Source organism: Castor canadensis, chromosome 18 (genome assembly GCF_047511655.1).
Source record: "Castor canadensis chromosome 18, mCasCan1.hap1v2, whole genome shotgun sequence".
Taxonomy (NCBI): domain Eukaryota; kingdom Metazoa; phylum Chordata; class Mammalia; order Rodentia; family Castoridae; genus Castor; species Castor canadensis.
The window spans coordinates 2,091,219-2,117,867 of NC_133403.1; the positions used below are offsets into that span (position 1 = coordinate 2,091,219).

Sequence of the window (26,649 nt, forward strand, 5' to 3'; positions counted from 1 at the left end):
CTCACTTGCAGTTGACTCCCCAGTTCAGTTCTCTTGTTTATTCAAATTTCGTGACTGTGGTGATGTAGGGAGCCACTGAATCTTTTTTGTTAACCAAGGTTTATACTGCTATCAGGCTGGACATGTCCAGGATGCTAAATTTACCTGGTGCCACAGAGTTACAGCTATTCCAACAGTCCTTTGCCCTGGGTCCCTGGTCCCTGGTCCATTGACGTTCAGCAAGCACTTTTAGTAAGTCCAGCACTCCAGCCACCCTCCTGGCATCACAGGGCCATCATGGGTTTAGGCCTTCAGGTCTTGGCTTAAACAGCAATGTTTCTTGAAAGTCATTCTGAACCAGTGGTGTCTCAAGCTTTCAAGAATGAATGGGCTTAGGGTAAGGAAAGGATGAGGAGAAAATTCTAGGAGTGGGCCAGCAGGTGCATAAATAACACATGGTATGTCCCAGAACTAGTGATGGGCAGGAGATCCCCTGGGTAAGGAAAAGCATTCCCAGGGAGTGTGAGAGAGGAGAATGAGGGGGAGGAGAGGGGAGGGGAGGGGAGGGAGGCGGTCTCCCAGTAGAGAGAACAGGATGTGTGCTTCGGCCTAGAAATAGCTGCCCTATTTCTGGACATTTCTGTATTGCTGTAGATTGCTGTTCTGTGACAGTTTAGGTAAAAGAGAGAAAGAAAAACTCTGTAATGTGTTCAAGGAGCCAAAGTGGTACTTTGTAGGACTTACCAGTCAACATAAGACACAAGTAAGGGTTGTCAGAGTGGCTCAAGCAGTAGGGCACCTGCTTAGCAAGTGTGAGGCCCTGAGTTCAAACCCCAGTGCCACCAAAAAAATAAATAAATAAGGCTCTAATGTCTCCCCTCTGCAGTACTAGTTCTTTCACCCTCAATGTCCCCTTCTTTCCCCTCCCGTCTCCCTTTTCTTTTCTCCCTTCTCTCTTAAAATTGTGATTGAGGAGCTGGGGTAGAGCTTAGTGGTAGAATATTTACATGGTGTGCAACCTTCTCCAGAACTTTCTCATCTTCCCCAACTGAAATTCCATACTTGTTAAACACTAACTCCCCATGCCTGCCCTGACTCTCCCTGGCAGCCACTCACTAATCCACTGTCTGTCTCTCTCGATTTGCCTTTTCTTGACATTTCATATAAATGAATCATATTCGTCCTTTTATGACTGACTTCCTTCACTTAGTGTAATGTCTTCAAGGCTCATTTATTTTGTAGCATGTATCAGGACTCCCTTGCTCCTTATTGTCTATGTGAATATTTACCACATTTTGTTCACCATTCATCTGTTAATCAATCCTTGGGTTGTTTCTACTTTTTGGCTGTTGTAAATAATACTGTGAACACGAATATACGCATGTCTCTGTGAGACGCTGCTTTAATTCTTTGGGGTGTGTATATACTGTACCCAGAAGTGGAATTGCTGGGTCATATGGTGGCTCCATGGTTACTTCTTTGAGGAATCTGCCATCTTGTTTTCCACAGTGGCCACACCATTTTGCTTTCCCACCAGAAATGTACAAGGGCACCTGTTAATTTTTCTTTTCTGGTGTGCCTGTGTTTATTGTCCATTTGTATATCTTCTTTAGAGAAAGACTGTTCAAGTCTTTTGCCCATTTTTTTTAATCTGGTTTTTGTTGTTTTTGAGTTTTAGGAATTCTTTATATTTTCTGGGTATTAGTCTCAATATATGATTTGTAAATATCATAGTGTTCTTTTATGATTGATAGTATTCTTTCATACACAAATATTTTTAATCTTAATGAAATCTAATTAATTTTTTTTTTCTTTTTTGGTTCCCTCCTCACCCCTCCTCTTCCTTCCCCTCCCTTGCTATACTGGGAATTGAACCCTGGGTCATGCTAGGCAAGCATTCTACCACTTGAGTTATACCCCCAGCCCTTGTTTATATTTTGCTTTTGAGATAAGGTCTCACTAACTTTGCCAGAGCTGGCCTCAAATTCTTGATCCTTCTGCCTCCACCTCCCAAGTAGCTGGAAATACAGGTGTGTATCACCACACCCAGCCTCTTCACTCTTTTTTATACTCACTCTTTAATTCACCATCACCTAACAGTTTTTTACACGTAAAAGGTTGCACAAACCCATCTTCCTCCTCAACTTTGGTTTCTAATTTACTGTTTTCTTGAGATTTCCATAAAGGAAGAGAGCTCTTCCTTCCTGGGCCAGGTTCCCAGGGTCTTGATGCGTTAGGAAATATGTGCTTGTGGACACAAAGAATGATAAGGAGCTACACGGGAGATGTCCTGGACTGGCTGCTGGGGTCCAGCAAGCTGGCTACACTCTTCTGCGGTCAACCTCCTGCAAATGGGGAGCTGCTGTCCGTCTCCATGGCCAGCTGCCACCAGCCCCATGGTGTGAATGGCGAGGAAGTGGGGACTGGCGGCTGGCCCAACTCCAGGATGCAGGCTTTGCTGGCAGAGAACCAAGGAGGAGGGGGTATAACACTCCGTGTAGGAGAGAAATAATGCTAGTTCCAAAACTTCTAATTCCCAAGTTTTAAAAAAATTACAAAAAAAAAAAAAAAAAGATTTTTTTTTTAACCAAACTGTGCTTTTATCTTTAGTTTCTCAATGGAAGATTGTTCACACAGCTAAGCTGGCTGCAGAAGCCAGGCCAGTTAAAGCAATATTCAGACAGCACTCCTCTAAGCAACCAGAAACTGTTGGCTCAAAGGAGCTCAAACTGAGGAACCGACCTGCTGGGAGACGTTTTCCAAGCAACAGCCTGAATGTAAATCCTCCTGCTGGGGAATGGCACTTTGGCAAATGAAGACCCTAATTAGAGATGGAAGGGTTTCTATTTTGTTTTTCTTTAATCCTTACCCTGGGGCCTTTGCAGGGCCGCCATGTCTCTGCTTGTGTGCAGAGAAATTTCCAGCTTCTCTTTGTAACAAGATCCTCTTTTGGGAAAGCAGCAACAAGCTGACAATGTGGGCCCACCACAGCCAGGGGACCCTGCAACCAGCCTAATCCAAAACAGAGACTTGGGCTGGGTCACCTGTATTGGCAGGTCATTTGAACTTGTGGGCCAAGTGGGAGTCTATATGCTGCCCCTGCCCCGTAAGACGCTTGAATCCATGCTTAGCCAGTGGCATTTCTTCACTTGCAAAGGTGAACAGAAGTGTGGGCAAAATGCAGTGCGGTCAGGAGAACTGCAGCCACAAGGTGCCCAGGCCCAGGTAGAATGGAAACTGGTGACAGAGTTTCTTATCTCTTTAGCCGTCCATGTCATTCTTTGGCTGTTGGATGCAGATGGTGAAGCAAATGGGTTATGGTCTCTTTCAAATTGATCACCTTTCGGTTCTCAAAATAGCTGGCATTAGCCCAGAGAACCTGCCTGAGCCAGTGTTGTGTTGGAGGCACACAGTGCCTTGTTGGGCACCTGCTGGGGCTCAGAATGAGTGATCCCACTTAATGTCACTTCCTTTTGGCCAGCAAGGCAGATGAGCAGAGTCCCCTGGGCCTGAAGCATTGAACTGCCAGGAAACTAGAGCCAGTTTTAGACAGTTGTGGTAACGAAGTGCACACTAGTGACGCGCCTCTCCAGCCTTTCAGGGTGGTTCTCCTTTAAGGCGTTATCCTTCATGTTGGTCGCTGTGTCAAAGGTACAGGAGAACTGTGTGTGACTTGTGTGTTTTTAAGCACTAGTCAAGGGCTATCAGCTTATTTGTTGTCAGATTGGTGGCTTAGTACAGGATGCCTGTGCCCAAGTGACTTCAAAACCTTACAAGGGGAAATTACACATTCTTGAATCAAATACAGGAAGAATGCTTCTCTCAAGCAGATGCTCCGTGCAGAGCTCCAGGCTGGGCTGTGTCCCAACAGAGTCTTTAGAAGATCAGGGACACACTGACTGAGAAATGAATACTCTGAGAGCTAGGGAAAGGGACTTAGCTGCCAATGGCAGCTGCAGCTACACCCAGTCCCAAGGTAGCGCTGCACCTCCTGCTCTTTCTTGGCTACCTCAGCTCGTCTTGGCACATCAGGTCATCCTTAGGGTTCATTGAGCCTACATATAGTGGTTGTTCCACTTCTGTATATGTAATGGACAGACTGACAGATTCCTGACCAGCAGTCTGCCCTTCTCCCATTGTTGCCAGAGAGCCACCCATTCCTGGGTGCCATGTGCTAGAAGAATGTGCACCAGCTGTAGGCACTTTCCTCAAGGCCTCAGCTTGCTCACGCTGCCTAAAGTTAGGCTTCAGGGAATTCCAGAGTGGTCCTTCTTCATTCAGCTCAGTGATTGTGGTTAGGCCACTTCAGCCTGTTGGACGAAAGTGGCCCAGGCTGTCTACTGCCTGGCATAACCATGATCGTGAAGAGTGGCCCTTCCATGCTAGTGACAGTCCCTGCTTCAGCTTCTTATTCTTGGTTTAATTTTCAGGAACTTCTGGAAACCACTTAAACTCCTTGAGAAATAAGCACACCTAAAGATTAGCAAGACAGTCATTATGCCCTTGACTTCTTTCTGTTCTCTCTGCATTGTAGAGTTCTTAAGTGGTAGAATATAGTGCAGCTTCTACCCACTGTTGTTATCTGAGGCCTTTGCCAACTTACACTCACAGATAATTCAAAGCTGTACCAAACTAAAATGGGGCTTTGGAGGGGGTCCCTGATACTTTTGCATGTCAACTTGCACTTGGATCTTTCCTTGCTAAACTCATGATGACGGTGGCTTTGGAAAGGTACTCAGATATCAAAACCCAAATTCTATGACAGATTTTCAGGTTGCCTGTAGGCCATAAAAGCATGAGTATTTGGAGTAAGTTGAATAATAGTGAATTTATGGCAGAGCTACTTTACTGCATTAGCAGAGGGACTGGATGGAGGGGGGGCGCGCCTAGGGCCTGGGATAGCCTAGGCACTGTGTTCTCACTTAAGCTACTAGGGGCATCACAAAATATCAGTAGTAGCCTTTCCCAGGACAGCCTTGAAATTGCTAATGACATTAAAAGTGTCCCTATGCTCAGAGAAAACCGTAAAAGTCTTCATAGTCTTCATGTTGGTCCCTAAATATCTTTCCCCATGTTTCCTTCAGCTCTGGTATTTCTGTGTTGCTATAAAGTCACCCTGCCATCCCAAGTGACAGGAAGAGCTTATTGTTTTTCGTGCTTTTGAGTTGTGTCTACCTTCTCCCTCCTCTTTAGCAGTGGCATATTTAAAGGCACTTGTTAACATCCAGCATGCCTCTGGCACTTCCAATAGCAGCAGCCTCCTGGCCTGCTGGAGTTGCAATGCGTACTTGGGTTTTGTGATTGCTGGTGTATGTGGGATCCCTGAACCAAGGGCATTTTAGCAGCTGCCACAGACCAGCTAAAGTCACCATCTTGCCACTACCCCTTGTCGGACAGGAAGTAGAGAGATCCCAGCCTCTCAGTGGCTCCCTTTTGTAGCTCAGTGTCCAGGAACAGACTCTGTCTTCAGAATTCATTCATACATTCATTAAGGACCTTGACTACTTCAGGCAGTGTGGCTGGACACTGCTGGCACAGCGGTGATTAGAATAGACAAGTTCCCTGCCCTCAGGGGGTCCCTAGATAGGCGACGGGACGCAGCATGGGAACATACACATTACAAGGTTACTGCAGAGTCACAGAGTAGGGGAAGCAGGGCATCGCTGCCTTGAGCCAAGAGCCCAAAACCCAGGTTCCTGGAAGAAGAGAGGGAGACATTCTGCACACCTCTCCCTGCACCAGAGTTTGCCTCTATCCGCTCTGTCGTCACTTTTCTGCACATCTGCTACTTGAGGTGTGCTCTGTTGATTCCTGTCATTCCTGTCATTTTTGAACTCATCAAATGGTACTTTGCAACCATGTAAGTACGAACATCTGCTAAGTAATAACAGGAAGGCACTCCAAAGTCTTAAAGAAAGTGAGCTGCTTTATTTTAGGAGTCTTGTTAAATAGTACCTACTTGACTATTTTGTGACAATGCTTTTTAACTCTCTGAGAGTTGCATAAGACAATGTGCAGTATTAAAAGGATTTATATAGAAAACCTTTATTTTGCTACTAATTGCTTAAAACTTACTTTTTGGATTGTTTTAATGCTTAGTGTAGCCTAACAAGTTCAAGGTTTAATTGAAACCCAGTCTTGGGATTTTGCCTTGGGTTCCTGTTCTTCCAGACTTCTTTCCCTCTTCCAATGGAAATGGAGGAGGGAGGGAGGGAGGGAAGGAGGAAAGGAAGGAGAGAACTGGCCCAAACTACAACTGGTATGGCTGGTGAAGCTTATATCTTCTGTCCTGCACTAAATAATGTTGCAAGAGGGTCAAGGTCATTACTAAAGGATGAAGGTCATTGGCATAGTTCCATGAAACGCTACCTATTGCTGTGACCTTATGTTCACATGAAAATCTAGAGACCAGACCAGCAAGTGTCCTCGCCCATGACAGATGTGTTTGAGAAGGTGAAGTGACACTGACCACTGTGAGGTTGGGCTGTCATGCAGTAGAGAACCTTCTCCTTAGAAAGAAGTGAATGAGACAGCACGGCTTTGCCAGGGCAGGGAGGGAGAGCTCTGACAGATAGAAGGTTGTACTCGAACCCACTTCCTTTGCTTGTTTTACTACTTAAAGTATTGCTAACACTGAATAATTACAGTAGAGAAAGGCCAAATGAGGCCATCCTCCACTTGTTCAGTGAGGGTAAATTTAAGAACCCAGAGGGGCTGGAGGTGTGGCTCAAGTGGTAGAACACCTGCCTAGTGAGCACAAGGCTCTGAGTTCAAATCCCAGTACTATCAAAAGAAAAAAAGGGACTTGAATTTAGGCGTTTTGCAAATTACCCTTTACAAGCCATGGCGGTCGAGTGTATTTGTTTCTTAAGATGTGAGTAACCTCTTAGATTTAAGAGTGGCTACTGATTAGCCAGAGAGTTTCTAAATTCAAATGTAAAGAGGTTGCTCCTTCTGAGAGATGGCTTTTGTTGAGATGAGCTGTGAACAGAGGGGGGTTGTGACCTCAGCGGGAGGCACTCCCTAGCATCCTAGGTGGCTTGCCAGTGACGCACTACAGCCACTTTAGTAACACGCTTTCATCCAAGAGGCATGATGGGAAGAAAAAGGTACATTTTCCTTTGAAGAAAGAAAGGTGGTCTGCTTCCAGTATCCTAGATGAAACTGGGGCAGTGGCCTTTTGCCCCCACAAATGGCCTTTTTGGCTATACCGATGAGCAGCAGAGACAGCCTGGGCTTGGCCCTGGAGCCCACTCAGCTAGTCCCATCCCTGAAGGCTTCCCAGGCCAGCTCAGTGTTGCATAAATCAGTTGCCAACACTTGAGTTGAAGATGTACTAGAAATATCACATTTCTACCTTGAAAAATCGGGTCTGGCAGTACTGGTGCTCAGCCCTCCTGGCAAAGGAAGCCCAAGCTGACCATAAGTCACCCCATCGGCAGGCACACACTGTCCTGTCTACCACAGCCACCACCACTCTCTCCTGCCCTCCTCACATCACAGCAGCGTGTCCATTGCCATCAATCTTATATGTGGCCCCGTGGGCAGTTGAGTGTAACCTCCATTGTAGGGTTTTCAGCTGCTGGGGGAGTATCATTAAGGTCATCCATGGAAGGTCAAGGAAATCAAGCGTGATTTTCTGACCAGCGCAGCGAGCAAAAAAAATGATTAGGGCCCAAAATGGCTTGGATAGATGAAGATTCTTGCCAGTGTGCAAAGGGAGAAGTCGCCTGCAAGGGACCGTTATGGAGGCGGAATCGAGCTGATTGGGTGTGGATAGTGAGAGGGGCTGAGAGGAGGCAAAGAAGACTTGGTTTGTAGAGTCACGTGGTGGTTCCATACAATTAGGTTTGGGAGAAACTTGGTGACTTTGATTTGGTTGTGTGGAATTCAGGAAAAGGAGGTTGAGATGTCATTAGGTGTTCAGTCCAGAATCCAGAATCGGCTTGTCGTGGAAGTGCATTTAGTCTAGGAAGAGAAAGGCCCAGCCTAGGACTGAATGCGAAATGAGTGGGACCGTGCAAGAGTCAGTTCAGGGGACGTGGGGATCTGAGAGAGAAGAAAATGAGAAGCTTGCTTTGGAGCTCAGAACCCTATAAGCAGATGGTGGACAAGGGCAGATAAGGAAGGTGAACTTATTTGTGCAGCCTAGCTGTATTGATCAGCTTTTGCTGTATAACAAACTGCCCTTAAAATGTAGCACCCAGAAAAACAACACTTGTTTTTACATCTGACCACAATTCTGTGGGTTACTCGGCAGTTCTGGGCCAGGCCAGGGTGGCTGATGTCTCTGGTCAGCTGGTGGTGTCAGTGGAGACCAAATGATCTAGGATGGTCCCACTCACATTTGGAACCTCACTTGGGACAGCTGTGCCCCTCATCCTCCAGTAGATCCAGAAGGTTCTTTCACATGAGGGGTTCTCAGTTCCCAGCACCAAGAGAAGACAAACCCAAGTCACACACCGAAGAGCAGCTTCCAGAGGTGTATAAACAAACTCCATCTCTTGCTGGAAGGAATTGCAAAAAATCATGGCTGACCTGTAACACTTGGCAGGAGGAGATACTTGATTCTTTTGGTGAATCGGGTAACTTTTAGTTGAGCCAGGAAGGATTGAAGATCATAGGAGAGACTCATCTAGTTGTAGAGGTTCTTTCACTTCTGCTCCAAATGTAGGCAGAAATGTGAAGGTCAGGTAGCAGAGCAGTGCCACTCCTTATTTGTGACACCAAGGTAAAGCAGTTGCTAAAGCAGTTGATAATCCCCAGTTCAGAACTCAAACCTGAGTCCCTGGCTCAAGTGGTATTGCCTCCTCTGCAGCAGTCAGCACCTCACGCCGCTACTCCTACAAGACCAGGTTCATGAGTAGTGACATTGCTGCCAGTAATCAGCACCTACTGTGTTCCCAAACCAAGTCAGATGTCTTACACCACCCATGAGCAACCCTATATAGTACTCCCTGCCCTAGTTCTAGAGATAAGGAAACTGAGGGTCAAATATTAGAGTGGCTTGCTCAAGCGCATCTGTGTAGTAAGTGATGGAACCAGAAATTGAAAAATCCCTCAGGCCACCAGGCTCCCCAGCAGGTGTGTCCACCCCACCCCTTAATCCTGGTCATCCTTCCCTTACCACCCCCATCCTGGTACTGGGGATTGAACCCAGGAACTTGCTTCTGCACTCTGCCACCTGAGCCGAGCCCACAGCTGTCATTCTTACCTTGATGAAGTATTTCCTTGTGTGCACTGGGATCTGCCTGCTTCCCAGAGGCCAGGTAGGCTCTGTACTATTGGTTAGACTTAGCCATTCTTCCAGATTCACTGGCAGATTCAAAATTCTGAGACAGTTTGAGATGTCAAGAGGAAATAGTATCTTGCTCAGTCTGGATAATTTTAAAAATTGACTTTGGAATTTTCCTATAGTAACTAAAATTACATGATCAAGGCTTTGCTGTGTCATTATAGTTTTACTTTTAAACAGTAGGACAATAATGAGGGAAGAAAAATCTGAGTTCTTCCCTCAGTTTTTTTAAACACCCTTGTTGAAGTATAATAGACGTATGTCAAATTATATTTTTCAAGTGTACAATTCCATGAAGTTTGACCTATACACAGACATGTATCCATGATAACATCATCACAGTCAAGATAACATACCTGTCCCTCCCAAAAGTTCCCTCCATTCCCCTTGAAACCTCCCTGTCTTTCACTCCCCAGCCCCCAGACAGCCACTCGTCTGCTTTCTCCTTCAGTAGCTTAATTTGCATTCTATAAATTTTATATGAATGGAATCATATGACATGTCTTTATTCTGACTTCTTTCACTCAACGTAATTCTTTTGAGATTCATCCGTGGTGGCGTCAGTAGTTTATTCTTTTTTATATAACTTTTAAAATTTTTAAATAAGTGAGCATGCCGCTTTTCTTCCTCTGAACTTGGGCCAGGACCACTGAGGTTACCTACAAATTGTATATTAACCAACTAATGGTAGTGCTGAGTTAATTTGTAACTTCCTATGTTAGCTGTTAACGTGACCCCCAAACCTCACCTCCTCCTGACTGTCAGATCCTGATTCCAGACACACTTTCTCTTAAGGTGAACCTGGCGCAGGACTTTGGGCACGGCACTGTTTCTGAGTCTTGGCTGGTCCCTTCCATCATCCTGTCTTAATGTAGCGTGTCCTCAACAGAGCGTGTGGATGGGGCTGTGTGACAGTGAGACCAGCAGCTGAGCAGGGACTCTGTGCTCTGGGGAAGCTTGTTACGAAAGCACTCACTTGAAGGTTTAGTACATTTGAAATGGTTTTAATTTACACTTTGAGGTTCCGTCTCCCTCCTGAGCTAACTGGGGTCTCTGCTAGCGAAGTCCTTTATCATCAACCATTCTTTAACAAATTGGCTTTGTTTTTGTTTTTGTTTTTAGAAAGTCCTTAAGTGGTTGGCTTCAAAATCCTCAGTATAGGAATGTTCTAGCAGCGCTTGTTTGAATACACAAAATGTTTACATTGTAACATCCTAGTATATTTTAAAACTACTTTTAGAAAACTAACATTTGATTCTCCTAAATTTAGATTTGTCCCCTAAAACAAAGAGTAGACATTGCAAAACTTAATGGAATATAAGTGGGGGAGTGGGGCAGGGTTGACAGGATGCAGTTGGCTCTGTGTGGAACACCCTCCTGGCTGCCAGCATTCTCTGACCTCAAGAAAGTCACCGCCTCCTTTGCAAATCTCAGACATGGGATTAGGAGTGCTTTCATGCTGTCCCAGGATGAAGGCACTTGACTGATTCAGGTGGACCATAGTCAGGGTCACTGTTGCCCAAGAGATCCCCTTCATCCCTGTGCAGGGCTGCGGTGGCTCTTCATTGGCTCCCAGGACAGGAGAAGAGGCTCGGTGTTCTTGGGTGGACCACAGTGACTCTGGGGACCAGGAAAAACAGCCTCGATTATTTTATGTGGGACTATCTGGCTAGAATCTTATCCTCAGAGGATAAGTGTTTGTAATCCTTCTTGTGGATTTGGCTCACTGGGCCTTCCACGTGTTCCAGCCACCTGGAGGGTGTGAGTTGAGTCGTTTCGCCTCAGAATGGTGCCAGCCGGATAGCTGGGTGCCGCTTGAGCCAATGTTGGCGTATTTTACAATTACCTGCTTGTGTCTGGGGTTGCGTAGATGCTTGTAGATTTAGCTCTCTCTCCTTACCCACAAACCAGAGTGCCAACTCCTGGATCGTAAAACAAAGTGTTAAGCACCCTGGATCACGACCTCGCTCTTTTCCTGTTCTTCTTTTGAGACTTCCCCAACAGGAAGCGCTCTGAGTAATTGATAGAGATTATCCCTGATTCCCTTAATGTAACCTTTTTACTCTTTCCTTTTCCTGGGATTAAGCTGTTCCTTTGCAAGAAGTCCTTCTCTTAATGACACAGACATTACTTATTATTGACCAGAGGAAGTGATCCAGCCCAGCTCCACCTTCTGTGCCTCATGGTTGCCTAAGTCTCTTTCATTGGAACCACTTTTACAGGCATCAGCTGGCTTTTTTTTCCTCTTTTCTGCACTGTGAAAGGCTATCACATTGTACTTTCAAGTTCATCTGCCTTTCTATGACAGGCGCCTATTTGAGTGTCGAGCAAGGGCTTCCAGAAGCACTGCACTGTGCTTTCACCCGAAGTCTGATGGCAAGTGGGGAGACGTGGCTGTCAAGCCTCTTCTCCCGTCTTCCCTTTGCTTCTGTCTCTTCTGCAGAGTTCCTCTGTTTCAGGACACTGACCTCTGGCTGTGCTTGTGGGACCTGTAAAGTGTCACTACGGGAGTACCACAAGAAGAGGAGCTAAGTCAGGTCATCTTCCAGTACACAGTTGTACCCTTATGATAGAGCCTCAGTACACATCGATAACATTAATGAGGCGTGACTGCCTGGAAGCCCAGCACCACAAGACTGTACCTGTGTAAGCATCAGGAAACCTTCCAGAGAAAAATCAAATTTCAAGCAGTGATCCAGAAGCGTTAGGGCTGCTTGGATGCGAGCATGCTGACTGCACTAACTGATGGGTGTCTTTCTGTGCTGGCTGTGTGGGTGGACTGTCACACAAAGCCAACTTTGAGAACCCCACACTCTGCTACTTGGTGTGACTGCTAGTGTCAGGTCTGGGCCAAGAAAAGCCAGCTTGGTGCCTGTTCTGCTTTTCTCATTTCCCTTCCATCATCACCACTATTGTGGTGGTTCTTCAGTGAGCTCCAGGACTGAAATGCATTTCAAAAAACAAGAGTTACGTACAACATGACCTTCATCTGCCGGCCTGTAGAAGTATGATGAAAGCACCTGTTCTTGGAATTAGGCCCTAAATACAGTCTTTCTGGTTTGGTTTATATTGTGTTTTACAGCCCATCCACCATCTCAGCTTCCATAGCTAGCATGTCCTCTATGCTAACCATCCCTATCACTGAAATCGCTCCTGTGACAACGCTGTCCTGACTTAGCATGGAGAAGTACCTATTAGTTGGGAGGTCGACGTGTAAGTCGTGTGACTTGGTAAGTGCATCTCAAGAGTGTGTTTGAGGACTTACTTCAAGAAGGCATATGTTTCTTGACAGGAAAAGGCCACTTGAACTTGCATTTGATATCCTTGAGATTTTCACCTTTCCCAAGTTTTATCATATTGTTGCAGAAATACTTCTGGAACTTGCTCACTGTTCTGTCCTACCAGGGGGTAGCGGGCCTGTACTCAGGAGTCTGGAGTCTGTCTTGAGTCATAAGAGCTTGCCTCGTTTGTGCTCACAGCTGTGTCCTCCCAGCATTTGCATGTCTTCTGGTTTCCAGATGCCATGCCTGGAGGTGGTAGCCCAAGGATGCCTATGATGGCAGCCACCCATGAGGTCTTTGGTTGTGAAGGACCCAAACTTCTGCTTGGGAAGGTTACCTTTCCCCAGACATCACAGAGAGCTCAATTGTTTCTTGCCTTAGAAGCACATTTTCTCTCCAACAGGGCTAGCCTTAAGTCTGAGGTAGAACAGAGGACCAGAATAGAGCCGAGAAAGGAATTGGCCCATTCTAGGAAGGAAAGAACAAGGGATTGGGGGGCTGGGTTAAGCAGTGCATGCCCTACCCACCTCTGTCCCTCTGTCCTCCTTAGGGTCTTGGTCTTGTGACTGTCTCTCTTGGTTGCACCTAAGAATTGACCTGAGTTGCTCTCAGACCTACAGGAGCCTGGTGTATTTCCAGCCAGCTGCCCCGTCATTGCCAAGGAGGAACATTCTCGCGTGCCCCTGAGCCGATAGCCACTGAGCGCCCTCTGCCAGTCTCGTGGCGTGGTGTCATTTCTGGCCTCACAGTGTCATGTCCCTGTGTGTAGAGGAAGTTAGTGTCTTTCAGAAACCTTCAGAAAGAAGACTCGTTGTGACTCTCGTGCCTGCCTGCCTGCCTGCCTGCCTGCTCTGTGGGGTCCTGACCAGCAAGAGGGATCAGAGTGTACTCCACTCTCCTCCTGTATCCAAACAGCCAGAGTATGCCAGGCCCAAAGCAGGCACACACAGAGCATGTGCTGTGTGCAGAGGAGGGACATCGTTCCCAGACAGTGCTCCCACAGCTGTGGGAGTGTGTCCTCTTGGTCTCCTCCCCACTGCGCACATGAGTGACGCGGAGAAGGTCCTCAGTCAGGATTCAGTCCTGAGCAGTGTGAGGTGACAAGTCCTCTCCCTTCCTTTCCAGGACAGTGCTTAAAAGAGAGCCTGAGATGGCCAGTCTGGCCTCATGTCTCCTGACCTTCAGTCTGTGCTAGTCCTCAAGGCTACTTTGGTGGGGTGCCGTCAAATCAGTTCACCCAGATAAGAATAGCAGGCCTGGTGGAGGGATGGTAGGGCTTGTGACCACTCTTTGCAAGGGAAAGGCTTTGATTTGATTGCTGTTATAAATGAGCTTGGTGTGGGGTTAAAAGATAATGAGATTATATATTTGGGGAGGAGGCAGTACTGGGATTTGAACTCAGGACCTTGTTTTTGCTAGGCAAGCAATCTACCATTTGAGCCAGTGGACATGCTTTAAGGCCCAGCTTGTAAAGCTTCTGGCTACAAAGTGAAGAGTCCAAGAGGAAGCCCCCTTCTAAACATTGTCAGGATCCCCAGATTCCTCAAGAGGAGACCATGCAGGTTTTCGGTCCTTCAGCCCTCCTTTCTAGGACGTCCTCCTGGGGCAGAGGGCAGGGCCAGTGCATCCCTCTGCTCAGTGAGGGTGGGAGGAGCTTGGTCTTTGGAGGCTGGGAGATCCACCTGCATGTGACTAAGCCCTCTGAAAGTGGCAGGGGCCAGCTGTCTCCACACTGACACACTCTGGAAAGGAACCCCAAAGCATTAGAGAAATCTCACTTGGAACCTAACCTTTGAGTTTGCTTTTCTATGTCAGATAGAAGTGCAGGATATGTTATCTTTAATGGTTTGTTAACCTTTGTTCCAAGCCCCACAGATGTCAGCTGCACACCAGCTTCCGGCATACAGAAGTTGTCGAGATTATGTCCCCTTTAATAAAAATGACCAAATCGTATAATCAGAACAATCCTGATTCAGGAATTCTCTAACACCTTCCTTTGTCTCATCCCAAGCATTGTGGGGGAGCTGGTTAGATAACTTTGGGCTCTGCCAGCCCAGCTGTATCTGAATGCATCAGAGCTCATCCCAGAGACTCTGTGCTTCTGGGTTCATCCGTAGTTCTCTGTCCTACCTGAATTTTAGAATTAACTGGGAAACTTTTAGAAAAATAACACGGCCAGGGCTACACACACACACCAAACACACACACACACACACACACACCAAACCATCATCTCCACAGGTGGGGCCACGGGTGGTTTATTCTTTTTTTTTTTTTAAATCCCACAGTTGCCTCCTCAGTTGGCCAAGGTCAAGAACCTAGACCCTGCTGCATAGAGCTCAGTCCTCCACAAGGGTCTGTCTTCCTCCCTCTGCCTCCCAAGGATGGCTGGAGGTGTTCAGACTTTGCAGGCCCCTCTGGTTAAATCTGATTCTGCCACCTAATCAACACTTGTTTATAGCCATTAGTTGCCACATGTGTAGAAAGCAGTGGTCTTTCTAGTTTCTAGTTCCAGACTTTCTAAGATGTGGCCTGACATGGGACCCTGGGAACCTCAACCTGAGACAGCACCTTCTGAGTTCCTGTAGAAGCTTCTTTCCAGCATAGACAGCTCTGCAGCCTTTTCTCCATCAAATACTTCACCAGCAGAATGGAACAGGAGGGCGTGGATAGGCTCTCCTGAGGATTTGTGCTCTTTGTCAGGTGTTAAAAACAAAGAGGATCATTGTGTTTCTTGGAACTGATCTAAAAGTCTACGCTTAAGATTAGGATCGAGGGAAAATGCATTTCCGTTTCACACCCAGTAGTTTCTGATTGTGAAAAGGCTACCAACCTGTGCAGCTGGCGTGACACAGCCGTGGACTCCAGCCTCTTCTGTTGGCCCATTTAATGAGGAGAAATTTGTGAGGCTGCAGCATATTTTAAGACTAAATCGCACTGTTTAAACTTCGGCAGCCCTAACCACGAACTGAACCGCTGAATGCTCGCTGCCACATGTCTCCTAAGTACATCTGCATGTTTTTAACTAGGACTTCAAAATCAAGCTCAGAAGCTGCAACCTTAATGACTTTAATTATGGCAAGAAATATCTTCTCCTAGTGGGGAGGGGTGCGGCTGGCGGGAGAAGGATGGAATGGGAGCCTACCCCAAAAGGCCAGCCAGCTGGATGGGGGGGGCTAGGCATGGGGGTGAGGAAGGGCTCTGAAGGGGGAGGGGAAAGGGGGAGGGACCCTGGGGGTGGTGACTGATGGGGGTGGTGGCCGCAGGGCCTCAGAGTTCTGAGCTGTGTTTGTGGCTTTGCTACTTTGATCTCCTGCCAGGGAAACCTGGAAGGTCAGGCCGGCTGCAGCCAAGCCACGGAGCAGAGCAAGGAGCCTGCGGAGCTGGCAGCAATGTGCCACTGCCACCCAGCTCACTTCCCACCCTTGGTCGCCCAGCCCTCCTGCTCCGCCCTTTTACCTTTGTGTGTATTGGTCTCCTTAAGAATGTGGGTAGCAGCGCCAAGTCTTAAAAGAAAGCCAGTCAAATACCCTACAAGTTGGTCTTGATTAAATCACATATGTTGTATGCACTTTAAAAGAAACCTTTTTTTTTTTTTTAGAGCTGTGTGTTTGTCCCCAGTACAAATTACCCAAGAGCGCAGGTGATTCCCCTGGTGGTTTGTGCCTGGTTTGCCTCCTCACTTCTTTTACACCCCACCCCCTTCTTGGCACCAAGTTTTTCTCACTGGTTACCCATGTGCTCTGGTGTGTGACCTCATTTCCTATGGAATGAAAGGTTTCTGTCGGAAAACAGGGCCCTTGGTGAGCCGGCCTTGTGAGCCCCTTGCCTGGCTAGAGTGTCCGTGCCATGCAATGACTCATGCTTTAGGGAACAGCAGCTGACCAGAATGTGCAAGAGCCTGGTGCCTGGGTGGTCACTGCAAAGACGGGAGGAGGAAAGGGGAAAGTGAGGAGGGAGGGTTTAAAATTCACTTAGCAGCCTCCAGGGGAGAGGCATAAAAGGACCCAGTGAGCTGACTGTTTGGACTGGGTAGCACCTCCAACAGACCTGTGGCGTCGGGTGTGGCCAGTCCCTGGGACTGGCTGGTTGGCCTCCATCGATGTGAGCAGTCCCTTGCCCCTCCCTGGCCACAGAGCAGGCCTGGTGACAGCAGCACAAACAAAAATTATTATTACCATTCTGCATCTCTGTAGGCTCAGGCCTTAAGGTGGTATCTCTTGAGCCCTGCTTTGTTCTTGGATACTCCAGATCAGGCCACCACTGAGTCTGGGAGTTGTGAAGCTGTGTGGAATGTGCTGTCAGTCTACCTAGAGACAGTCCAGACCTAGGCCCAGAGCCCCTTTCCTCTGCCTGTCAGTCTTCCGGGCCAGAGGAAAGTCAAGGCTTCTAGTGCTAATGGGCAGAAGCTGTAAAAGCCCACATCTGACCGGGTGCTGGTGGCTCACGCCTGTAATCCCAGCTACTCAGGAGGCAGAGATCAGGAAGATTGAGGTTCAAAGCCAGCCCAGGCAAATAGTTCTAGAGACCCTATTGATAAAACCCATTACAAAAAAAGGGGTGGGGGGCTGGGGGAGTAGCTCAAGGTGTAAGCCCTTAGTTCAAACCCCAGTACCACCAAAAAAAAAACATGCTAGTGCAGTTAGTCCTATCCACATGACCAAAGGCAGTCTTTCAACTGGCTTTTCCTTGGTGAGGGTACCAAGAGGAAGGTAGCATTTCTCCAGAGATGGGAAGGAGTGCACACCGCAAGCGCACAGGCTGTCTTCTGGGAACTCTGACACCCAGGTGAGCTCTGAGCTCACACAGACGCCCTCACCCTGAGAAAGCCACCAGGCAGAGCCGAGCCACTTTGGAGTGGCTGGACTTGAGGGTGGCCAGAATCTTGCCCTGCCCCAGGGGTAGTGGCCAGCCAGAGATCCACGACAGCAGAAGATGGTACGCTCGACAAGAAGCCAGACCCCGAGAGCCTGAATGACGCGCACGGACCAAGAGATGGTAGAGAGCAGAGATTTCTGAATTAAGGAGTCTGAGGAGCCAGGGGACATCAGGCAGCGAGGCATGGGCTGAAGTCAGTGCTGGGAGCAGTAGGACCCAGGTGTGTGTTGCTCACCTCAGGAAAGCTAATCCTCTCCAGGTTCACCGAAAACAGTTCTTGGCCTTTTCCCCTGTGCCAGGCACTCTGCCATATTCTGGGAATTCAGCAGGAAAGAAATCTGACACACAGGCTGCCCTCTAGTGAGGGAAGCCTTTGAAGTCCAGTGTGAAGTCACAAGTGTTGCTGTGTGGAGTGGGAGCAAAGTCGCAGGGAGTCCCTTTTTCAGGAGTCCCACTTATACCCTGGCCCAAGGCAGTGCAGAAGAGGCAAGATTTGGAAGCCCTAGGCCCGGGAGGGCAGAGCTTGCCATCAGAGCAGCACAGAGATAATAGGAGAGCAGGCAGGTCAGAATGGTAATGTAGAAACTCCCTCTGCTGCACTGGGGACTGAGCAGGATGGCACGCCCAAGACAGAAGCTGGTTGTGACTCACAGGGTGACAGGTTGGCGGCAGTGGGGATGGGAAAATGGGGAGATTTAGAGGCAAAATAAGCAGTTGAGCATAGGGGTGAGGACAGAGGCTGTGATTTCAACTCAGCCCCTGGAAGGCCAAGTTGTAGAAAAATAAGGACTGTCTGAAGATAGGCCCATGGCAAGATGCCATGTACCCACATCAGCCTGAGCCAGAGGCAACCCGCACGTGTCTGGGACAGTGCACTCTGCTCTGAAAATAAATGCAGAAATAGCCTAGGGACCCAAGCTGAATGCATGGGAATTAAGCCTCAAGCCACTGGTGCCATTCCAGCATCTGTGCAATCCTGGCTTCTGCCCTCTTGGGTCAAGCTGCCGTAAATATGTGAAGGAGAGTCCCCGTAAACTCTCACTTGGCTGTACTCTCCTCCTGCTCCTCCCCCAGGACAGCAGTGTCACAGCAGAAACTTCCAGAAGGTCCTAGCTTGTATCTTCCTCGGAGTGCTGCCACACAGTTGGCTCTCTTAAATAGCTGTCAGATAAAACTGTACAGTTGAACGTTTTCGTACCAATGACTCATGTTAATCGTGAACATTCTTAGTGATTGATTTCCACATCAAAGTATAAGTCCTCTTTAGGTCCCTTCACCTGCGAGAGTGGCATGCCTGTCATCTGGACATACTGTCCACTGTGGACATTGTCCCAAAGCCTGGCTATGGTAGGGAGGGTGTTGACAGGCACTGCCACAAGAGGGGCTGTGTCTGAAAAAAGTTTGTTGGGAAGACAGGACCCGCTAGCACATTAGTGTGCTCTGCAAATGTCAGGGGTGTCTCTAGAAGAAGCAGCATTCCCCAAGGTCACTGGCCAGGAAGATCTATCATTCCTCTACATGCAGTTTGGGAAAAGCCACCATAGAGAGACAGGGAATAAGTGATCCTGTGTTCCTCATCTTTTACCCTTTGGCCCTTGGATCTAAACAGTGACTTCCTGGTGTCCCCAGCCTCTTCAGAGACATGGAGCACAGGCAGAAGGTGTGCTCCATGAAGACAAGGGTCTGTCACTGTACTTGCTGTTCTGTGCTGTCTGAGTCCCCAGGGCCTGGCACAGGTAATAACTGGCTAATAGCTGCTTTTGAACAATGAAATTAATAAATGGTAATACAAATAGAATTAGGCTATGTTCCGGCCTACCGTGTTAATTAGTTGAATACAGACCACACCAAGGCGATCTGCTTTGTTAGGCTTTATGGGGTATACGAGCGAGGTCTGTAAATCTCCCTCCTGGATCCTGGAAGCCTCTTAAGAGTTTCCGCAGGTGTGCCGGGCATCCAAGCAAGGTCTGCATCCTTTTACTCCGAGTGACAGCTCAGACTCTTTAAGGGCAGGTGCCACCAGCTTGAGCCCACAATGGTATGAGTACAGCACTGTTTATAGTGGCACCTACCTGCCCATCCTTAAGTGTGTTCTAGCACAAACTGTATGACAAAGTGACCTGTGTGTCTGTTAAAAAGAATGAACATTTTTTCACAGTGCACATGACAGTGTTGAGTAAATTGTTAAAGAGGAAAACAGCAGAGGACAGAGCAGTATACATCCAGTTTATTTTCAGTGCCTTTTATTATGTGCATATAATCTCCAGCATTTTATTCTTGGTAATATATGGATTAAAGAAAATCATGAAAGAATGCAAACCACGTTTGTACTAAAAACTAGAATATGGAGGGGTAATGGATGAATTATTGTTTGCTTGAAGTTCCTAAATTATTTAAAAATTTTGCACATGTAGACATTACTTTTTTTTTTTTTTTTTTTTTTTTTTTTTTTTGCAGTACTGGGGCTTGAATCAAGACCTTCACCTTGAGCCACTCCACCAGACCTTTTTTTTGTGTGTGTGAAGGATTTTTTTGAGATAGGTTCTTACAAACTATTTGCCCAGGCTGGCTTTGAACTGTGTTCCTCCTGATCTCTGCCTCCTAAGTAGCTGGGATTTCAGGTGTGAACCACTGGTGCCCAGCAAGACATTACTCTTACAAATAACAAAACAAAAAACACTGGAAAATGCACCAAAGTAAGAGGTAAGCAACAGAGGAGAAATACTAAAAGACATTACTGCCCAGAGGGTAAGCTCCTTTTGGCTGAGAAGCACTGTTGGTTATAGGGAAGGAGTCACAAGTGAACTTGACCTTGAATGACCTGAAGGGTAGGGATGACTGATTATAGCGCATTGTGGCGTGGCGTATCTTCGTGCAGGTGAAATATGTCACGGAGAGTTATTCTCACTGACTTTTTGTTTCCTCTCAGCCAGCTCACCGACAGGGTCGCCTTACTGAGTTCAATCAGTAGTATCATTTGTCATGTATTGTTTTTACCATCCTAGTTTGTCATTAGTGCAGGAATGTAAGAAGCAGCACTAAGAGTTTTTGACCCGTGTGAACGTTCTTAATCTTCCCATTCTTTGGCATTATTCCTCTCTCTTAAGGAAATTAGAAATAAAGCCAAAATTTATTCAGTATAGCAATGATTGTAATAATAAAAAACTGGACCAGTTCAAATGACAAAAATGCACAAGTGTATCAATCAGAATAACCATTAAAAATGTGTGCGGGGGCTGGGAATGGGGCTCAATGATAGAACTAGTAAGTTACATGTAACAAAGGACTTTCAATAACTTGTTGGAACCTTATGTTGAGGATTTAGAAAAAGCAATGCAAAATTATATTCAATATAAGGGGAAAAAAAAGTCTGGTCGTAGCCCCCATATGTCTGAATTTCCCATAAGAGGTTGAAAACACATCCCATTGGCACTAACTTCTTGGTTTGTCTATGACTGTGATCAGGAACTTAGAACAAGGATTTTCTGTCATCTTTTGGCTTATTTCCTATTAAGATTGTATTCTGTCTTTGTGTTCCTACAATAAAGGTGGGGACATCATCATATCAAGTGCTCGTGAGAGGAACAGGTCAGCCATAGGTAAGAGTTAGAGTCTGTGTCCCAGAGGCTCTGGGGAGCGGACACTGGATGGGTCCAGGCCCCAAACCAGGGAGAATGCCTGATCCATCCCTGAGTGCTCGATTTTAGGCTTCACATTTTCTTCCCTACGAGGTGGTAATGGGTCCGTTCTCATCAAAACACCCTGTTTGCATCTGGAACTTTCTAAACTTAGTCTTACTGTTAGGAACACTTCCATATGGGAAAGCCATGTCTGTGCTGGAAAGGTAAATAAGGGACCACGACAACCTTTCATTCTGCATTCTGCCACCAGGCTTCTGGTCATCTGGTGGCTGGTTGTAGACACTGGCCTGGTGGGAGTGACAGCAGCAAAGGTGATGAAGGATTCCAAGAGCCCCCTGTGGGAAGGGCGTGCCCATGCCACAACCATCCAGGCAAGGCATTTGGCTGCCTCTGAGCCTGGCCAAGATTTCCCATCTGTCTTCTGCTGCAGAGGTCACGACCTTCTCTTGCACTTCCTTTTCCTGTCTGTGCACACTTTAGGGGCCACAGCCCTCTCCACGTGTAACCAGGTTTACCAGTGACCTTCACCTTCCGATGTCTACCAAGCTGTATCTTTCTCTTCTTTCAAAAGATGTGACAGAAAGACAGGGGTCTTGGGGTCACAAGACTAGTAGTCTGCCCACTAGAGTTTTCGACTTGTTTTGAAATAATATTCTGGCCCAAGGTTGGCTAGGTAAAAAGAAAAATGGCAGAAGGTAGGAAAATTGGAAGTTGATGAGGAATTTGCCTCATCTCGTCAAGTTTTACACTAAAAACATGGGGCAGGAGGAAATGCGTCCAAAGCAGTGCTCTGGAGTTTTTGAGTTTGGTTTGGTACTAATGAGACAAAGGCATCACTTCGTGAATTATTCTCAGCCCTTTTTTTCCCCCGGTGCTGGGAATGGCCCTAGGACCTTGTGCAGGCTGGGCAAGCACTCTGTCACTGAACGGCACCCTGACCTTCACAGCCTACTTTAAATCCTAAGCCAGCTCTTGACAGGCAAGATTCTCCTGCCAGTCCTGGTCTGTGCAGGAAATGAAAACTTATTATAATAGCATTTTACATTATAATATAATTTTAAAAGTAAACTAGCTATGAGACTCCAGCACTTTCTCCACCACAGTATTAGGTCTTGGATCCTGTGTGTTTGCTGCTCAGGTTTTGTCTAAAGTCGAGCCGTAAATGGGATTTTAAGCACCTTATCCTCTACCTGCCCCATTCTCTATAGAAACCTTCTCCTAGATTTTGCTTTAAGACATCTGTTATTGAGCTGGACTCGTAGCTTGGTGGTAGAGCGCTTACCGAGCACTCATAGGCCCTGGGTTTGATCCCCAACCCCACAGAAAACAAAAGAAAGAAAAGTCTTCATTGCTTGTCCCAAATGGGCCATGCCTCATGTGGAGCCTCTACATCCTTGAGACGTCCGTGTTGTTGTGGAGCAGGGAAGCCTAGAAGCCCAAGTCCCTGGCTGAGTGGCTTCCCTGGGTGCATTCCAGGAAGGCATTCCCTAACCCAGTGTGGACTTTCATCCGCTGCCACCAGGCTCTCCAGGTGCACCTGCATCAAAGCTGGAGGTCCAGGAGCTTCGATCGGGACATCTCAGAGCCATGTTCCTGTGGGTCCTGTTTGAATGGAAGCCAAATGAAGGAACGAGAGGCCCTGTTTACTTCCCTGTCTGGGGGAGGAATTTGTGAAGAGGCCTGGGGCGCCATCTGAGCAGAAACACGCACACCTACTGTACCCCTGGAGTCCACAGCTGGGGGCCTGTGGCCCTACAGAGCTTAGCAGAGGAGGAATGCGATGCCACCTCACCCCCACTTTCTCACCATGTCCTCTTGCCAGAGGGAGGTTCTGAGTCACTGTGGATTCTCGGCGGAATGGCCAAGACTGGGAACTGGAACATTCCCTGGTCATTGTGGTACTGATGAGGAAACTGAGGCAGAGACTGAAAGAGATTCAATATCCTAAGGGCTGGGGTGGAGCTCAGTAGTAAAATGGTTGCCTAGCATGTGCAAGGCCCTGAAAAAAACAATTCAGTAACTTGCCCAGGAACAGCTCCCAGGATTCACTCCCGACTCAAGCCGCACTCTGATGAAACGGTAGTGTGGACTGTTGACACAAACTAAACACATTCGATCTCGGCTGAAGAAAAAGAAAGAGAAAGGCCCTGCAACACAACACCGAAGGTGACAGGGCTTCTTGACCTGCTAAGGACCTTGCCATCCCCAGGGTCCCTGAAGCTGTTTTTGGCCCTGCTTGTTTGGTGCCAAAGTTGACTTTAAAAAGCTGTGGGGTGAGCCTGCCCTCTGGTGGTCCAGCAGAGGCATTGTCCCAGCCTCATTCTTGTCCGTGGAGCTTTTCTCACCATATAAAGGATTATTCCTGTGAAAGAGTTCAGATTTCATTCTTTCTCAAGTACTGGGGCCCACAGTGACTCTGAGCAGCAGTCATCACTTGCCCATCTTCTAGCAAGCCAATTTTTGCTTCATTTTCTTGTTTTTGGAGTCACCCCACTAACAAGATTCTAACCCTGAAAACAAGGGTCTGTTTTAAGTCTTATTCTTCCATAACTTCCCAGCTTGATAGGAAATCAGACGCTTCGTTGGGATGGGAAGGAATCCTTTCCCCCTCCCCCCCACACCCAAAAAAATCACGTCACTTCTCATTTGTTTCTAAGCCTTCTGATCTACAGTCCCCCAAGTGGCTGAATCACCCAAGTCCCTCCGAGAGCTTCCAGAACTCAGTTTCCTGGGCCTGCCTCCAGCCCTGCTGAATCAGTCTCTGTGGTCTGAGCCAGGAAATCTGCTTTACAAACTTCCCGAGTGGGTTTTGATGTGCAGCCAAGTTTGACAGCCAACTGCTCTAAATCCTCACTTATAATTATTTCTCATAACTTTCCAGTGACAGTGTTTTCCAAGGTCTTCAGCTTGTGTCACTTATTAAAATTGACCGTTCTGAGATCGGTTCAGAAATATCGCCATGCTATTCTAACTACATGAACCGGGAAGGAAAGCCCACAAGAGATGGACCAAAGGCATTTGCTTTGGTTGCCAGTGGTTCTGTGTTCATAGCAGAAAGTACTGAAACCAGCACCTCTGTGCTGACTGGGCAGGCTGTTGATCTCTAGTTTGTCTTGTCTTTAATGTTTGGCCTGGTTAGGGAGACACAGGCATTCTCCCTAAATACCCAGTTACCTATTTTCACCTATTCTGAGTTGTGTGGTTCTCCGGATAGTCACACAAGGTAAGTGCATTATCCCCTTTTGCACTTAGGTAATTTGCCCAAAGTGCCATAGCTGGTTACTGTCAGATTCTGCATTTGAATTCGGGCATTGGGAGGAGTCGATGGTCAGAGTTATCAACCTGCTCTTTTCCCACCCCCCAGGCCAAGCGAGCGGTACAGCGAGGAGCCACTGCGGTCATCTTTGATGTGTCTGAAAACCCAGAAGCAATCGACCAGGTGAATTTGGACTGTGCCAGCCCTGCGATTTGCCTTTAGTTTGTGTGGCTGGTCGCTGGTCCCTCTCATCTTAGGGACTTTGTGCTTGTCTGCTGAAGTAAGATGTCTGGGTTTGGATATCATGCCTGAGGAAGGTGTATTGAGAGGGGTTGACACCCAGAGAGTTGGGGGTGAGAGACATTCTGAAAGACACTTCCGGGCCTTTAGCCTGCCCTGCCAGCCCATCTTCTGACAAATCATTGCAGCCTTGCCCTTCTAGGAGCCCTGAGGTCACAATGCTTGAAGATGTCAAGGATTTCCAGACAGGATTTAGTGTGCTTTTCCTCCAGCCCTTTTCTCGCTCCCTTTTTGTGCGGGGCAGGTGTGCATGGTGCTAGGGCTAGAAACTAGGGCTTGTGACCACTCAGCTACATCCTCAGTCCTTTCTTGCTGCTTGAAGTAAGCAGGCCTTTTAACCAGAGCCCTTTCTTCCTTCAGCTGAACCAGGGCTCGGAAGACCCACTCAAGAGGCCGGTGGTGTACGTGAAGGGCGCAGACGCCATTAAGCTGATGAACATTGTCAATAAACAGAAGGTGGCTCGAGCAAGGATCCAGCACCGTTCTCCTCGAGTGAGTGTCACCCAGCCCCGCCTGCAGCTTCCACGCCCCTACCTGTGACTTGACTTCCTTTGGCCTTTGTGTCTTCAGTCCTGTCATCTGTCTGCCTAAAACGCCAGGTTGAGATCAGCTATAGGACAGGGGGCCGGGGGAATTTTTCACCCATATTCCAGAATTTGAAAAATCTCACAGCCACAGATGCCTCATGCTAAGAAGGTATCTGATCTCCTCCAGCTGGCATTGCCCTTGGCCCTTCCTTCTCTCCCAGCCCATCTCCCTCTGACAGGCAAACTGAGGAAGATGAAGAGGCGGGATGACTTTCCTGGCTAACCAACAGGCTTGTCTTCAGTGTGCCGAAGGGACACTGCAGGCCACTAATGCTTGTCTGGCATTTTCTTCCCAACCTCGGGCTGAAGGGTTCCAGGAACCCAAGGCTGATGCTCCTCACAGAGGGTACAGTAGTCACAGAAAGATGGTCCTTGCTCGTGCGCAAAGCATCTGACCATACAGAGCGTCCCACCCGCAAACTCTGCTTCTGTTGGCTAAGTGTGGGTCCTAGGTGAGGTGACCTCGGTGTTAGGATGCAGTTGCTGTGAGGAAGGGGGTAAGAACTAAGAGTAGAGGGAGTTTGGAGAACTGACTTGCTGGCTTCTTTTTAAAGGAAAAAAGGACTCTTTGGTTAATATGACTCATTGTAGTGGAAGCTGGTATTTGTGGAAGCAGCGTACAATTTTCTGAGTTGTCGTAAACTGTTAATTATATGGTTAGTAATCACTGTTCCCTCAAAACGTGACACTCATTCCTTTGTCCTATAAATGTGATCATTTGTGTTTATTTGGAAGGACCTTTCTTACCGGTTACAGCGAACTTTGCACTGTTCCACCGGGGGCCAGGTTTTGTGAATAGTTCCCTTGGCTACTGGGAGGCCTGAGACCACTGCAGGCCTCCCCCGGCCACATCAAAGGCGTCACCTGGGTCCAGAGGACACACCGTGGACATGTGAACAGAACCACAGGACTCTCCTGCACACTAAGGGAGCCTCACCTCACTGCTCCACCCTTCTCCTGACCAAGGCCCACGACCAGCGTGCCCGTTACCCGGCCGCAGAGAGGCCGAGGCTCATGGTGTTTGTGTCCTGTTCTAGCAACCTACCGAGTACTTCGACATGGGAATTTTCCTGGCTTTCTTCGTTGTGGTCTCCTTGGTGTGCCTCATCCTCCTCGTCAAAATCAAGTTAAAACAACGCCGTAGTCAGGTAACTCCTCAGAGCAGCCCATGAACCCTGACCCCATTGCCCTGTGGCTGGTGAGTCAGGGGACCTCAGCCTGCTGGCGGAGGGTCTGAGCTCCCAGCCTGCCACAGTTGCTGGAGAAAGCCAAGGCTCCTTCCAGTCTCCCTTCATAGGCCAGCACTGCGGGTGTACCCAGCTAGTTTTTTGGAGGAAATGTTTAAATTAATGCCCCCGAGGAGCCCTAGAACCTTGCTGCTCAGGTAGATTTCGGCACCAACAGCTCTAGGGAGCTTTATAGAAATGCAGTC

At 47.7% G+C, this 26,649-nt stretch overlaps 1 protein-coding gene across 4 annotated transcripts in view; it reads left to right on the forward strand.

The window, feature by feature from the left end:
* The window catches only part of LOC109691843 (E3 ubiquitin-protein ligase ZNRF3), a 135,235-nt gene that overhangs the window by 98,919 nt on the left and 9,667 nt on the right, over window positions 1-26,649 (forward strand). For all 4 annotated transcript variants that reach the window (XM_074060912.1, XM_074060913.1, XM_074060915.1 and 1 more), the window contains exons 3-5: window positions 24,439-24,513; window positions 24,991-25,122; window positions 26,255-26,365. In XM_074060912.1, coding sequence (XP_073917013.1) covers window positions 24,439-24,513; window positions 24,991-25,122; window positions 26,255-26,365 — 318 coding nt within the window. The remainder of the gene's footprint in view (window positions 1-24,438; window positions 24,514-24,990; window positions 25,123-26,254; window positions 26,366-26,649) is intronic.